General features: G+C 34.1%; 1 protein-coding gene across 1 annotated transcript; it reads left to right on the forward strand.

Annotated features, from left to right (window-relative positions):
* Window positions 1-1,879: 1,879 nt before the first annotated feature.
* Window positions 1,880-16,126, forward strand: LOC139961235 (uncharacterized). Its single transcript, XM_071960308.1, has 8 exons — window positions 1,880-2,035; window positions 9,527-9,557; window positions 10,094-10,263; window positions 10,865-11,129; window positions 11,315-11,523; window positions 11,825-12,136; window positions 13,120-13,387; window positions 15,343-16,126. Exons 1-8 carry the CDS (start codon window positions 1,949-1,951, stop codon window positions 15,600-15,602), a joined length of 1,602 nt encoding a protein of 533 aa, XP_071816409.1. The 5' UTR covers window positions 1,880-1,948; the 3' UTR covers window positions 15,603-16,126.
* Window positions 16,127-16,840: the final 714 nt, after the last annotated feature.

The raw sequence follows: 16,840 nt of genomic DNA on the forward strand, positions 1-16,840 counted from the left end.
ATGTTTCGCGGACTGACACTTACGAGGTTGATCGCATCGTGCTGAACTTGTGGCCTCACTGTCTGAGTGTGTTATTGAGAATTTGTTGTCCCTCCACCCCCCCCCCAAAAAAAACACTTCATTGCGTTAGGCAAAAAACACGAAGTGAGCAGAACTGAACACACGGTTGTGGCATTTATATATCAAACATTATACTGCCTGGGAGTATTTCTGATAACTTTTTGTCAAAATTTTTTTTACACAACATTGCGTTAGATAGAGTCACGCGAAATGAGAAGAACTGAATACAGTATTGTGGTTTTGATATATTTAGAATACGACAAATCAAACCTAAGTCAGTGATGGACTGTATAAGCTACAGTGAGATGCGTGTATTCGTCTATCAGCAGAAAAATGTGTAAACAGCTGGAAAGGTGTGGCTATAGGCCAATTATCACGTGACATATTATATAGTCACGAATACCTACGCGATTGTTCTTTACAAACCATTTTCTCACCCAGACACGTTTTCAAATACTTGTATCATTGAATTGTTTTACGAAAATTTATATTAAATTTACTCTGTATACCTCTTTTATATCTCTCATAGATATATATCCCAGACTTTATGGCATACCTGGGAATTATTTCCTTGACCAGTTCAGATTTTTTCCCCTATTTTTTAACGTGATCTCAACTTAACCATTCCAGAACAATGAGATTTCAGATGTCAGGTTGTCTTTCTCGGCGGCTAGCATGTAGGCGGAGCTAAGAGAAAACTGCTTGTGATTGGTTATTTGGAGCAATGTGTTAATTAATACCGTAGTATTTTTTTTTAAGGGAAGTGATTAATTCCACTAATTGTGAACAATATCCAATAATAGTATTATCCCTAGCTAAAGCTTGAGATTTTTGATGATGAAATAAGAAGCCCTGAACTTACTTGCCGGCATATCTATATAGTGATGATTTAAACATGAAATTGAGAACAGAAAATAGAAGAAATCAGCGAAAAATAAAGTGGAATCGTTCATGTTTTTTCTTAAAGTTATCGAAGTACCCTTTTGACGGCATTACCCGTCAAATATTTTATCAACATTAGAGGAAAGATCCGTATTTTGTACCGGCCACTTCCACACTCTACCGGAAGACCCACGCTCCCATATTATGACACTTTATAGTGAGTACAGAGTCACAAACAGGATCACTGTCAGATATTTCGGATTATTAAAAATTTCGTCACTTAAAAATAAGTAGAATATAGTATAGAGCTTATTAAAATCAGCACAAAAACTGTTGCAAGGCATATGACTCCAACATAACCGCCCTAAATAAGACCAGTAAAAACACAACTTATTCATGTTTCTCATAAAATAAAGTATTTTATATACATGTACATGCATGGGTATATGTTCTAATGCATAATATATATTGTCGAGATAGAAAAAGCTAAACATTTATATCCAACAGTTCTACAGGCTGACATCATGTTGCACTTTTCAAAAGGCTCAATGTGAAAGTTGCTCTTGTTATCAGAAGTCACGTAAAAATTAATGCCACCTTTTGGGCAAGATTTCTTGATGTATATTTTAAGCAGCCTTCCACTAGAAAACAAGATGCTATTGTTACATGGTTGTGAGGAAAGCACAATTAATTATGTCACCATAAAGAAGCGTATAACATTTTGAAAATTTAAATGAACCGGCTGCTGCCTTAAACAAACAAAAATCGATTAATGAAAAAGCAGACAGACACATATATAGACCGAACGGAACCAAACAGTTACCGTACATGACAACATATTTGAGTTCTCAACGATTTAAAATAAAATAAGTTCCAAGTTGGCCTCGGTAGATTTGTGACGTTTCACTGCGTGGGTTGCTGTCTTTCAAGTTATTTCCACCAACAGTGGTACTGTCTGTCATTTCCATCTATTGCATCGAGACCATCAAAGTGTACAAAAGTCACAATGGAGGAGTTTCATCTCTACAGTATCATTTTAAAAATCACCATTTTTGCATCGATCGCTCTAAATGCAGCGAACTCTCAAGAATTGGTAAGTCCGAAATTTTTCTCCATTTTCCCTTCTTGTGTCAGCTGAAAATTCAATTTTGAATTTTCGTGAAGTTATTGTACAATTTTTCAATCTTTTTTACCCGCCATCTTATTTCTATATTCTGTTTGTTTCAATCGATAATTTTTTTTGAAACATCAAATGCAGATAAAGTTCTCTTCTAATTGACAGACTTGCTGATAAATTTCTGCCGCTCATTTAGAACAGAAATCTTTATTCCAGATTCTTAAGAATTATTTTGTGTTTTATCTTTTCTTTTTCATAAAAAAAAGCTCCTCATACTTGCATATTTGTTTAAATAATAATTCTTGTGTATCACCCCTTGCCTTAATTCCTTTCTATTTTGCAAGTACATTTCAAAAATTCACGCTGCATATTCATAATTGTCCTATAGGCTACTACCCTGTTTATCTGTCGCTAACTTGAAACTTTCTAAATTGTTACCAAACTTGAATCGGTTCACCTACACCTTTCTTGTATAAACTCACGTTACTTGATGTAGTTGCAAACACAACATTTGTTTTGCTTTAGGTTCGAGTAATATTCTGTGACTTTATTTTGCTATCGTCATTCAAACCTCGTTTCCAGACACTATAGTTAATTTTAGGTTATATAATATTAATGTCAGTTCCTATATTTCTATTAAACCTCTCGCCAACATAAACCTTATCTCATTTTTCTTACTTTTCTGGTATGTAGTATTTCAATTATGAAATGTGTTACGTCAATACGCCTTGATAGAAAATAAAGTCAAACGTTTGCTGTTTACCAAAGCTGTAGAGTATTAAGTTCTCAAAATATGGTTGCAATTAATCAAACTTTCATGTATTAATTATTTTTGAAAATGAAAAATAAATCACAAACAGCAAATTAATTTTTTTTCAATCCTGCTGCATAACTTGAAATCAAAAGTTAACACTCGTCTAGCGAATGAACACATCTTTTTTTTTGGGGGGGGGGGGCTAGGGGTAAATACTAGTACATATATATTTCTTTCTGGTTTGCTCTTTTTAATCTCAATCTATTTAGGAAACTAGTTTCATTCAGTTTATCGGTTTACGTTGACAATAGCAATTACCTCCTATCACGGAGGATCGCATCCTTCAAATTTTTAAAAATCCTTGATTAATCCACAAAACAATATTCAATGAAATTGTTACTTTTTATTCTATATACTCTTTGTATCGAAATATAGACATTGGTGAATAAAACCATTCTTCTTTGTGACTTTTAAATATCTTCAGAAAATCATAGTTTTTAGAATAATCAATAGTCAAAAACATTTGGTAAGAGTGTAAATAAAAAACATATGGTCACATTTTCTCAACATGAGATTAATTAAGAAGAATTATATTAGCTATCACTGCATCTCCCTTCCTTAGTTTACTACATATTTAACACAGTCACTTCTACTTCGAGAATTCATTAAAAAAAATCCTTCTTTAAAACGTATAAAAAGTATTTCAAACATGTAAATGAAAATGTTAACAAAATGCTTGATATTGATGTAAAAATTTCTGTTCAAGAAGAGACGACTCATTTAAGTTATCATGTATTAGTAGTAATAGTTTCCTCTTCAATGTAATGTTTTTACTGATTAAACATGTTATAATTTCTTACTACTATTTCAGGCATATTGAAATTTGCACACAAAATACAGACATAGTTTAAAACTTTATAAACTTATGCTCCAAAAATATATATATTCAGGGGTGTCTACATCCATACTTAAGAAGTACAAAAAAGAAGAGGAAAAAAAGAGAGAGGGAGATGTGAAATAGTTTCGAATTCATTGTTATTAAACCAACAAACTGATTTATTCAAACTTAACTTTAATTTCTATATTACATGAATAAAAGGTGACTGACATTACAGATAGGAAAAAACAAAAATTATTATTATTTATTTATTTGTTTGCCACAAAAGTACAAAGTGGAGGAAGTCTTCCATAAAGCTTAAAAGCTTAACAATGTGGAAGACTCCCTGAAGAAAGAAAAGAAAACAAAAGAAAAAACAAAATATATATATGTGTATGAATACATACATAGATATAAGTACAAATTAAATGTTCAATATATATATATATATATAGTAATTACATACAGGTATAATTTAGTTTTAGTCAGTAACTAGCTATTATTTCCTTACAAAACCACTTCTTAAAGGATGTGACTGACTTTTTACTCTTTAAATCGTTCATTAGAAGATTCCATGTTTTTGTTGCACGGTTTTGTAGGCTTAAAGTTCCAATGGTGGTATTGTAGAGATTATAGTGGGCATGATTAGCATGCCTCGTGTTATGATTATGTACATCTCTGTTACTGGTTAAAAAATTGTCAAAGGCAGCTGGTAGTATTATCCTTTGTCAATTATCCTTTGTCAAATTGCTATACCGTACTTTGAGACTGGATTCATATCTAATTCGTACTTTGAGACTAAATTCATATCTTTATCGTACGTTGAGACTATATTCATATCTAAATCGTACTTTGTGACTAGATTAATATCTATATTTTACTTTGAGACTAGATTCATATCTAAATCGTTCATTTTGATGGGTATTCGGTGAGTGTTCTTCTACTCACAATATTAACTGTAAAATGTTTTAGAACTTACATATTTGTGTCGGGAAAAATATTTTAGTAATATTGAGCCTTTTGCAGTACCAAGTTTTACTAACTTGTTGAACTATTTTATACATTTATTGATCTTGATATCGCTTTCCTTGTGAGTTGAGTCTTATCAGACAAAGTTAAGTGTTTCTTCATCTGTTGAAGTTTGGAACCCTCGTCTAGCATTTAGCATGCAAACAGTTTCTAGGCGTTAGAAGATTAACGAACAGTAATGATAAATCTTAATTTAAAAAAATAGGTTTAAAAAAACCCAACTTAGTTCTAAAAACTGTAAAAACTGTTTGTCTCATTTATAATCTACATTTCCCCACATTCTTTCGTATTTTCGTTAAAGTCGTTCTTTGGTTGTATGCATTTTCATTCAGAGTCACCCTTTTGTTATGTTCTGGGGTAATGTAATCAATTTCTTGTGTCTGTAGTTCATGAAGAATGACAAGTAGATACAGATTGCTTTACATATTCAGTCCTTTTTACTAATATATCTTGTGGGTGCAGGGGGATAACATAGAGCATATTGACATATTTGAACACCGTGTTAACTTTCTCCCTAGCTGTGAAGTTTTATTAACATCATGATGACATAAAACGCATGAAAATGTTAACTTATCAGCAAACGTTATAACGGCATATATTATTTTTTAATAACTTAAAAAGAGAAAAAGATAAATTAAAAAAAAACATCGCCGTTTTTATTCGAAAGAGTTGAAAGTGTGTGTCATTCACATTTCTTATTTGATCGAAATACAGCCATACTTTCGATTACCGTATTTCGAAGATGCTTTCCGACATGTTCTTGCAATAATATAAATTTAAAACAACCTGAATTAATTTTCTGCATCTATTGAAATGAACACAGGATTTCACAATATGATGGTTTAATTTAGTTTCTAATGCTTTAAATTGTAATTCCTATATTGTAGTTTGGCGGTTGAATGGTTCCATTTTTGAAAAGCATTATTCTTGACAAAGATAATGTTTTTCCTCCTTTAAATGAGCGGATTATGACCCAAACCAGCAAGTGATTACATCAATTTCATTAAACCTTGTTTAACGATGCATATCTACCCATCACCTTCAATTTTCTCTTCAACCCAAGCTATCATACCTTCAAAAAGTATTTCAACCTCGCATGTCATGTTTTCTCTCCATATCGTTCATCGCAGGAGTTTAATATGACTCTAAACAAAATATCCGAGTAAACGTACTTGAGAAAATCTTCATTATAAATGTTAATATTTATCTTCCTATTTAATAATTGAAAAAATATCGATGCTTGATAACTCGAGAATTTACTTGTTGTAGTTAATTATTTACATATAACTCACCCATTCACTTTATACTTAAGAAGATTGTCTTCTTCTCAATGTTTCGTCTTTCTACGTTCATATTTATTTCTAGTTACTTACAGCAGAATTTTTCCAACTGTTCCAGTGTGTATAGACGTTTAGTTTCAATCATAAAGAGTGACAGAATAGCCTTTTAAATAGCCGGCGCAACCCTCCCCCCACTTCTCAGTTTTAATACTCATACATTAAATTCATTCAGAGGAATATTTTACAAATATTTTTCCCCGTTTTAACTGTTCCCGACTACCTATATATAGATACATTATCATGCGATATGCTGAGGTTGGTAGATATACTGATATACTGGCAAATTCTATCCCGATCATTTAATTTAGTTGCTCCGATAACATTACAACTTTTAAAAAGTGTTTGTAAGTGAGAGAAAAGATGTTAAAAACTGCCTATCTGAACTGTTAAAATAAATTGTAAATGAAAAGTGAAATTTTGACGTAATATTACTATGGCACGAATTCTTTTAATGCTAAAATAGCACGAGAATGTTATATAGCATGTGCATTCATTGTCATCACGTTCACTACCCGTTCTGTAAATTAAAGTAACTGGGGGTTATTGAAGTATATGTACCGTACCGTTATACCGTAAATTATAACATTCACCATAGCAATGAGAATGCCACTTTAATTGCTTAACGTTATTAAAGAATAAACGTGGATATAGTGACTCGATGTCCGATGTCTAACCTCTGTGTGAATTTACAATATTACACTTATCCCCGTTTTGTGTCAATTAAAATCGGGACACTGTCCAATTTACATATTCATAGTGAAGGTGTTACCAAAATTTTGTGGGTTACATTCCCGCTATGATATCGGTGCCTAATTATGAACATAATGTATTTAATTTATGAAATGATGTGTTTTTTGCTTGAAAACTGTACTTGTTTGTGCTAAAACTAAAGTGACAGTGTTCACTATTACCTTCAATACACAAAATCGTTATATATAGCTGACTTGACTATGTAACATTTATCATTTATAAAACAGCTCTTCGTTTAATAACTATGTGTTTCAGGTTGAATAGTATTCATTCATTAGTATTCATGGCCAGTGATGAAGTAAGTACACAATTAGTCAAAATCATCTGATAACTGCAGGAGGAAACGTTTACATAAGAGGAGCTGTTCTTAAACTGAATTCTAACGACGTAATTTTACGGTTCGAAAGTACCCGTTAAAAAAGCGTCGCACCGTTTTTCCTCCCAAAATAAGCTGCTGTTAAATTACATCTGGCAGCCGGTATGCTACCGTCAAAGTATATTTTTAAACAATTTAACAACACTTGTCGGTAAAATATAAAAGTCAGAGGGCCCGACGTTTCGATTCTAGCAGGATCTTCTTCAGAGGCTAATAGAAACCAAAACAAACTAAGGAGCAATGAAAATGAAAATAATCTCTCGTCAATTGTTTTACAGTGGTTGGTATACATAGAAACAATTTGATGTTCCCACAGGTGATTGTGTCAATAGTTGTGGAATAATTCTGGTTATACTGACGACATGGGAATTACACGTTAACTTATCAGAGTAAAATGAGCTGTATATTTATTTTTATATAAAAAGGGTTATCAAAATTTAGCTATAAAACTTAATAATATAATTCTTTCTTAATATATAGCTATTAATATTATCATTCGAATACCAATGGAATAATTCGCATCGTACTGGTTGAAGTTGAATATTTATCTCATGCTACCTCTCCTCGCTTTTATAGTTTTAGGAATTTCTTCCCGTCAAATTCCCGTCTTTTTGCGCATTCGGGTTTAATTTAATTCCTCTTTCCTACAGAATGCATTCACCAACTTTACTCGTGTATACATTCAAAAAACCTCATCAAATTTGCACTTGATATCTATATAAGTGATCATTTTGGAGTGAAGAATCGTTACTATACTGACAGACTGATTTTTTGTTTTTAGTAACAGCTTTAATATTCAAACATTAAATCACATATGTTATGATATTTTTCTTCCATGTCGATTCGTGTCCTTTTATCCTCATATACACAGTATATATATTGATTACGTATTGGTATCATGTTAAAATATCAAGCTCTGTCCTGAGTATTAGCTGTTTACCATTATAGAAATCTTAACACTTTATTGTGTTAAGTTTTAGGTATCGTACCACAGTTACAGTAAAATGTACATCTGCTCGTAAGGTTAACCGTAGAACAAAATGACTTAAAGCGACCTACTGCAGTGCTTGTTTCGGCATATTTTCAGTCACCTTCATTGTTTTTCTGTATTTATTTGAAAGAGCATAAATCATTGTATAGACCTACAAATGGTGTGAAAATATGGAGGATTGAAGGTGATATCAGAAATTTTTAGAAACTATATGGTTAAATGTGGATATTACTTCGAGTGAGCAAACGAAATGATTGCGGTTCAGGATGCTGAAATTAATCCTCTTCTAGCTCAAAATCTAAATGGTCATGGTATGGAAATTTGCAGATGCCATGACAGGCCAAGCCTTGGCTATCATATGGTGGGCAGGACATACCGGTTGAAAACTTCTATCTATGCCTTAGTAAAATGACGAATTTAGTAGGTAAAGTCAATGGAACGCTTAATTGTGGTACGACACCTATAGGCAATGCGAATGCCATTTTACGTCAGCGATAGTTTTAGAATTATTACACTTTCCTCTTCCAAACCAAACAGTAAACTTACTGATCAATTCTTTGTGTGAGTGTTCCAAATCCAACCGTTCTCCCCAAAGTCACTATTATAACTATTCCGATGAAGCCCATTCACCCTGCATCACACGTACCTCCCCACACCATACGCTTACATACTGGTACGCTAATTTTCATTGATTTTTTTCAACACTTTACAAGGAACAAGTTGAAGTACTTTAGTTTTGTTTTATAATTGCATATTCTAGTAGTAATTATTATTCCGATATAATCGCAAATGAAATCTTACTTTCCTACTTTTTAGATCAGACATATGTAGTGAATAACACAACAATTTACACCTACCTCCAAAATGCTTCCTCCATACCATATTTTGTTTACCGTATATTATTTGCATATCCATACCGTATATATTGTCCTTTGGCAATTATGTATTCGTGTACAAATACTATCCAATTATTCCATTTAAAAGAAAATTCCTTACACTTCTAGAGACAACCGGTAAGTCCCGGCTGCGATGCTATATTAAATAACATTAAAAGCAAACTCCATATTTTTCTTTATCTTCGCATCAAGACAAAGGAACAAAGAATTTAAACCAGTTTTGGCTGTGCATCAAGTAAATTGGCGAAAATAACTGCCAGTTGATACAACTCTGTTAAAAAAGCCAGAACGGTTTGAGGCAAAGTTTGTTTGTCGCTAATCGAAAAACCGATAACATTTTATAGCTTGTGGAAACAAGGAAAGGCAGTTACATTGTTATGTAAACTTTTCTACACTCTACACATTCTAACAAAAGAAGCATTTAGGGAATAATATCTTTGTTTTCTCTCTTCAGGGAACTCCAAAAAGTGGCGGAAACAATCAAGGTGAGTGAAGCCATTTGTAAAAATGTTTCTTCTTTCTTAATATTCGCAATCAAAACTTCCAAACTATGTTAGTAATGTGCTTCGAATCATGATTTTTTTTAAATTTCTTCCCACAACGCTGAAAAAGGAGACTGAATCTTTATTTATTTTTTATTTCTATGCCAACTTGAATTCATTCAATCTACTCATCTCCTCTGCCCACATAGTTTTCAAACCCCTAAGCATACGATATAGGTAGGGGTTGATTTGCTCGGGTTTCCTTCAAATTCAATAATACCGTCGGTCAGTAAGTACGTTTATTTCGTGTTTCAAGAGAATAATCTTTATGTACTTTCGAAATATCAGACGAAACCAAACTTTCAGTAGTTTAAAAAAAAAACAGATGAAAAATTTTAAGTAATTTTGGACGAATGCTGTTGACATGATAAATAAATAAGATCACCGCATTTTTTTGTGACCTATAATGCGTAATGTAACTACAATTTATATTCATTACATAGTAATAAATTAATTACTATATTATGTCATGTTTGTAGAAGCATCGTACTTTTTCTATCAACGTTCCGAATATCCCCGAGACTGCGCAGAAGTCAAGGCCCAATGCTCAAACAATAACTCGAGTGGTGTGTTCGTAATAAGACCAGAGGGATTTGATGAACCATTTGAAGTATTCTGTGAGAATGAAGTAGACGGCGGTGGTTGGACAGTAAGATACATTCCAAAAGTTGTTTCCCATTATTAATCAATCTGTTATATATGTATATATATAAATAACTTATAACCAGAAACGGGATCTATCGTACGCAATACCAGAAGGACACATTTCCCACAATTCGCCCCACCCCGTATACTCCCTCACCTCCTAATATTGGGAGATAAATCCTTTCCTTGCTTTCAGTCCCGTATGCGACCGTGAAAGTATTAGACGAATGAAGTATCTCAGACTAATTGGTCTGCTTTAAAGTTTCACTTTTATCAATAGTTTATCATGCTTTATCCATACTAATATGGCACTTTGGCTAACTAACTTCCCTTACAAATTGATTATGAATTATTTAATTGACTGAGTGAAATTTAAATGTCTAAATGTCATCAGTATGGCCCCCAAATATGCTAGAAAATCAGATTATTATAACCCATGCAATAATTTCCAAAAATATGAACTGCCACTGCATACTTGGTTATAAACACTGAGTGACTTAACTGTCTATATAACTAAGTTCTCAATGGCTGGAATTTTGAATTATCAGTTCCTCCAGGAATGTACTTTGAAAGCATCTAGCAATACATTTTATATCTCATTTCAGGTGATTCAACGACGTGTGGATGGCTCAATTAACTTTGATCGGAGCTGGTCAGATTACAAGGAAGGCTTTGGTTTTCTGAGAAGTGAATTTTGGATCGGAAACCAAAAGCTGAGTTTCCTTACAAATCAAAAGAAATACCAACTTCGAATTGATTTCGAGAATTCTGCGGGGTCTTCGTTTTTCGCCACTTACGAAGGTTTTCGAATCAGTGATGAGTTCAGCAAGTTTCGTATAGTCAGTGTTGGTCAAAGCACCGGAACAGTCGGTAAGTTTGAAATCTTCAATCAAAGGTTATAGGAAGAAACACTTGAAACCTTCGAGTAAAACTGTCAGCACTTATTAACCTCTCTCTTTGAAAGACGCTGCAACGAGTCCATTCACATTTTCATTTTGTAAATTTATGTTCAACACGAACTAACACAGCCTAGTTATATTTCGTTCTCATTCTAGATTCCTTTATTGAAACTTGTCCAAGTAATATGGTTTTCAAGAATTGTTCCTGCCAAACGTCATGTGAGAACCCGGATGTGTGCGAGGATACTTGCAGCGCAGAGGATGACGAGTCTTGTATTTGTCCGGGAGGATATTTTATCAAAGGTGATACATGTGTACCCCCTGAAGCATGCGGCTGCTACTTAACAGGAAGAGGTGTTATTCCGGTAAGTCATTGTTTAATCGCTTTAGATATGAGGTGGGAAGGGCGGGGGGGGGGGTTGTGGTGTGGGAGAAATGAGGGGAGGTGCGGAGGGGATTGGTCATTGAAATCACAGCAATCAGCATATAACATAAAATCTTGTTGAAGTACAGATATGTACATGCTTTATTACATAGTAAAGCGCAACATGTATATTTTGTTGATATGCCAGCGGTAGTTATAAACATTGAAACACAAAGTTTTCAGTTTGAAACTGTGACTGTGTTTTGCATGATGTTCATAGTTTTACTACGTTTTCTTATCAGGACGGTGGTAGCTACGTCAACGATGACTGTACAGAACGTTGTTCATGTGAGTCAGGTACCTTGATTTGCGATTCCAGCTTCAGATGCGATGCCAATGCCGTTTGTGAGGAGCGAAGCGATACATTTGGATGCCACTGCCGAGAGGGATTCGAAGGAGACGGAGAAAATTGTACCCGCAATGACTTTACCGATTGTTATGATGTTTATACATCTGGATTAAGAAATGATGGCGTGTACAACATCAAGCCAGCTGGTTGGCCTGGATCGGAATTTGAAGTCTACTGTGAGATGTCCAACGGAGGCGGTTGGACAGTAAGACCTAATATTGGCTTTTAAAAGAAGAGTTAAGGGGGGGGGAGGGAGGGAGGAGGGACATCCCATAATGCTTTTGCAAGAGTTTTCCTTCTTAACCCGAATGAGTAAGAAAAATATCGGTGTCTTATTAGGTGATATAGATATCGATTAGGTGATATAGATATCGCAATGGGCGCACTTTTTTCAAAAGCAGGTTCTAGGCGGCTTTTTATATGGCAACATTTGAAACATAGCATCAATGGACTGATTGCATACGTCTTCGTCTGATGAGTGTATGCGTCCTGCATGGCTAATTACGGTCATTCGCAACAGTTTGTCTTCAAAGAAATGTAAAGTAAAGTAAAGTAAAGTAAAATTTATTGATATTCATCATAAAATGACAATATAATGAAATGGACTACAGCATCTCAAAAATAGGTAAAAAAAGTTATCTATGTATCATACAATTCAAAGTTTTAATACTTATAGGTAAAAATGATCGCCTAAACCGTTCTGTTCGCATACGTGGGATCGTGTAAAATCTACGTGGTTTCATATAAAACTCAAAAAGAGGGTGATCGGAATCCTCGACTATAGAAGAAGCACATAGACATATGATACGTTCAATAAAATCATCCGTGATGGTAGAATACAACTTGACGGATTTATTCAAGTAGTCTAATTGTCCTTTAGAACAGGATGATAACCAAACTGGGCCACAGTACACAAGGAAAGACAGCACCATTGTCTGAAAAAGCCAAAGCTGCTTATCAAAATCTAAGCCAAAGCCGGCGAGCCTACGAATACAATATAATCTCTGTTTAGCTTTTGCTGCCAAATTATTCACGTGGGTATTCCAAGTAAGCGAGCTGTTGAAGGTTAATCCAAGAGTTTATCCAAGGTAAATCCACAAGTCAAGTTGTTGCGTAACCGGATCATCTGATATGACACATGGCCGATGACAAAGGTTTATTTATCATTGTATTTTTTCCCACTTTCAGGTATTTCAGCGACGTCAAGATGGTTCTGTGGGCTTTTACCGCAACTGGAACATATACAAGAATGGGTTTCCCGATACAGCGACTGGAGAATTATGGCTAGGAAATGAAAAACTCTATTACCTGACGAATCAAAAGAGCTATAAAATGCGTATCGATTTGGTAAACCGGGATGGTGTGTCATATAATCTCAACTATGACGCATTTCGCATCAATAACGAAGCGAACAATTACAGATTAGAAACCCTTGGTAGCTTTACCGGTAATACAGGTGAGTAGTGGTAACATCTGCACTTCAAGTCTTGTTGCTGATATCAGTTCCAACAAATAACTGTTAAAGATGATACATAATATATATCGATGATTTCTTTTCTTCATTGTTTGCGTCTCTTCAGTAACTGATAATAATTCATTTCATATTCCTTCATCGATGGATGTCAAAAACTTATAAATAGAAATGATGTGTGAAAGATGACCTTTATAAATTATTACACCATAGAAACTTTCTTGCTTAAACTTATTCAATTCTCTAGTTGCTTGAAGGCTTCGTTAGTTTTTTCAAGAATAACTATTCTGACCAGTTGCGTAATCGCATAAAGTCATAAAAAGATATATCTAGTTAAAAGGATCAGCAACTCCACCATCATCAACAGCCTATACGTGGAGCTTTATATGAATAAATCTAAACCACTTACAAATAATAATGTACTTTTCGAAAGATTAGTACCACGCATTCCGTCGTACATTAGATTTGCCATCAAAAATTCATAATTGAAGTTGGCTAAAATGTTTCTTTGATTTTTGAGGTGTTATTTGCAGTTAAAACATTAGTCAGTTGCTGCAAAGTATTTCAGACTAATTATAGGGTACGAGTGAGGGTTCGTTCAAATTTGTTGAAATGTCGTCAAAGAGTTGCTCGTAGACTCGACATTTCTTGATTATTTCAAGTAACACTACTTTCAGGACAGATATATATGTATATATATATTATATATATATATATATATTATATATATATATATATATATATATATATATATATATATATATATATATAATATGTATAAAGGACAGATAACAACTGACAACAATGCATAATGTTTTTTTTTCTTATCAAAAAATATATATTTTGTATATGTTACATGAAATGGATAAAAATTATGGAAGTTGTAAAACTTTAGACGAATACCCCAACTTACTTTTCATAGAATGCGGTTCCATTTACGCATGAAAATTTTGAATCGTTCTTACACTAATAATACTAAATATAAATTACTCCTTGCAGTGGCCTTATGATATCAATGTAATCTAGGCTGGATATGACTTAGATTTGAGTTTTCATTTTGAACTGATTTTGTTCGTTACTTTATTAAGTCAGAAAACCTCATTTAAAAGTATATAACACATTCCTTTTTAAATATTTTGGATACAAGCAATTGATTTCGGAGAAAAAGTTCAGAGGGAATAAATCACCATAAGATGCACGAACGAATGATGGTACAAATATAACCATGGTTTATGCCTTGGATATGATATCTTAAAGTATGAATATTCAACAGAATAATTTACAAAAACTAACAAAACATTAAACATTAAGAACAGCATGCACACAAGGATAATGCGTTGAATTCGGTGATTGTAAGACTGTACGGTTTAATAGAAAAGGGGCACTACCGTCAAATACGGTACGGTACACTTACTTAGCGTATTACGTTAACACTTTAAAAGCCTTATATTATAGATGACGCCAAAATGTCAAAGAAAATTACGGAGAAACAGGCGTAGGAGCCCAATTTGATTTGGGGGGGGGGGGCTGTAACGACTTGCCCGAAAAATAAAACCTAAATTTTTCGCGCGTAATGTGCATACCATGTAGGCATGCATCGGTTGTTATACACCGCATGCCAATAACATACAATCATTTGCTGTGTTATTACCCTTCCATATTGGTTAGAATTATTGGAGAAGTCGTTACAATAATAATGATAATAATAATATCAGTTTAACCATTGAAAAATACATTGCAAATTATTTTCCTTTCAGTAGGTGCCCGAAAAATTCTCAGCATATTGCCCGAATTTTCACAAAAATTGCTGGTTGGGGTCTGCAGCCCCCCCCCCAGCCCCCCCCCCCCCTCGCCTCCTACGCCTATGTGGAGAAGCAATGCCGATGTAATATGTAGCCTACCGTAACAAAACTAAGTGACTTTGGTTTCTCTTTTTCTAGGGTACGACTACATGGCTTATCACCGAAGGAGAGGCTTCTCAACACACGTCGTCGACAACGATGGTTATTATTATCATCACTGTGGTGCTAAACTTCACAGCGGCTGGTGGTACAACGATAATAATCATTGCTATGATGCAAACCTCAATGGGGTCTACAACAGCAGCAAAAGTGTTAATGGTGTCGCTCTGTACAACCGGGGCGCTAATACTTACACATCCAGTCTCAGATTTACGGAGATGAAAATACGACCTGTATAAATATGATCGTGGCGCTTAACAACAAAAGAACACATTGTCAAATACATGGCAGAAAATAAAAACACAGTACAAATACAAAGAACAAAATGATCCTAAAAGATATTACTTTTGAGATTACTTTTGAAAGTATAGTAACAGTGGGATATGACCGGATAGTTAGATGGATAGTGTTATGGTCCTTGCATGCTGAATGATCTGACAAAGATGAGCCAAACTTTGCAACCGCCTGTTCGCAACTTCGTCTCCGTTCCATCTACTTAAAGGTTTAGATGAACAATCCAGTAAGTTCAACTACACACAAGTGCAATGAATATTCATTGACCTTCAAAGAAAATTGGTTTTGGAATTCTACGAGAGAAAACAACGATTTCGTTAACCCTCGTTAGTTTCGTTATAACAGAAAAACATAGTTGATACTAAATTATTTGCTTAAATTTATGATTCAACTGTTTCCATCTGAATGTAGTTAATAAAATTGTTTATTTCCGTTTTGACATTGCTTTTGTGTGGAAAAGATATATAACGAAACAAGTAAATATTACAATAATTACCTCTTTGTTCTTTTCTTATGTCTGTTTGTTGTAACTCCTGTCTGAGTATCTTGAATTATACATATTTCTTCAGATATCAAAATTCTTAAATTAAAAATATTCGTTCCATTTTGAAGAGAATATTTTTCCTGATTGTCTGCTGACGGATTCTCGAAGAGTACATGACTGAACCGCTTAACAAAGACCGTTTCGCACAGATGACGTCCTCATTCCAATAGATTGATGGGCTAGACTTAAAGCAGGCTCTACGTATACTATAATAAGATCAAACTAGTTAAACAGATCGGTCGGTCATTACCTAGCGGATCTTTTAAACCAATAGGTATAAAAAAAACTGTAGGTTATAAGACTCACTGATCACAAGCCCGCCCCCCCCCCATACTCTGTGGGCTCCTAGATTCCAAATGTGACATTGTTGCCAGGTCCAAAATAAAACTGAAATATAAAAAAGGTAGGAAGATACAAAACTGTTAGTCTTCGATGCAGACTATAACTATGTATGTATGATTTTCCAAACATTTGCTGCGTTGAAGCTAAAACTACGTATTTAAACTAAGGAAACCGAAATGATCCAGGGAATTCGTTCCCTTCATCCAATTAGGAACTCTTTAGTTGGTCCCTGTGCCCTTCGACGACATGACATACGTGCCCTTCGCTCGTGCTAGCCCATGTTGCGTCACCTTGCAT

The sequence above is a fragment of the Apostichopus japonicus genome, chromosome 20, assembly GCF_037975245.1.
Source record: "Apostichopus japonicus isolate 1M-3 chromosome 20, ASM3797524v1, whole genome shotgun sequence".
Lineage (NCBI taxonomy): Eukaryota > Metazoa > Echinodermata > Holothuroidea > Aspidochirotida > Stichopodidae > Apostichopus > Apostichopus japonicus.

What these genes read in the sequence shown, in the direction of transcription:
- LOC139961235 (XM_071960308.1), top strand. Translation starts at nt 1,949, where the DNA reads ATGGAGGAGTTTCATCTCTACAGTATCATTTTAAAAATCACCATTTTT. An exon ending in CAGGAAGAGGTGTTATTCCG is followed by an intron (nt 11,524 to 11,824) that starts GTAAGTCATTGT and finishes TTTTCTTATCAG; the next exon opens with GACGGTGGTAGCTACGTCAA. An exon ending in CCAACGGAGGCGGTTGGACA is followed by an intron (nt 12,137 to 13,119) that starts GTAAGACCTAAT and finishes TCCCACTTTCAG; the next exon opens with GTATTTCAGCGACGTCAAGA.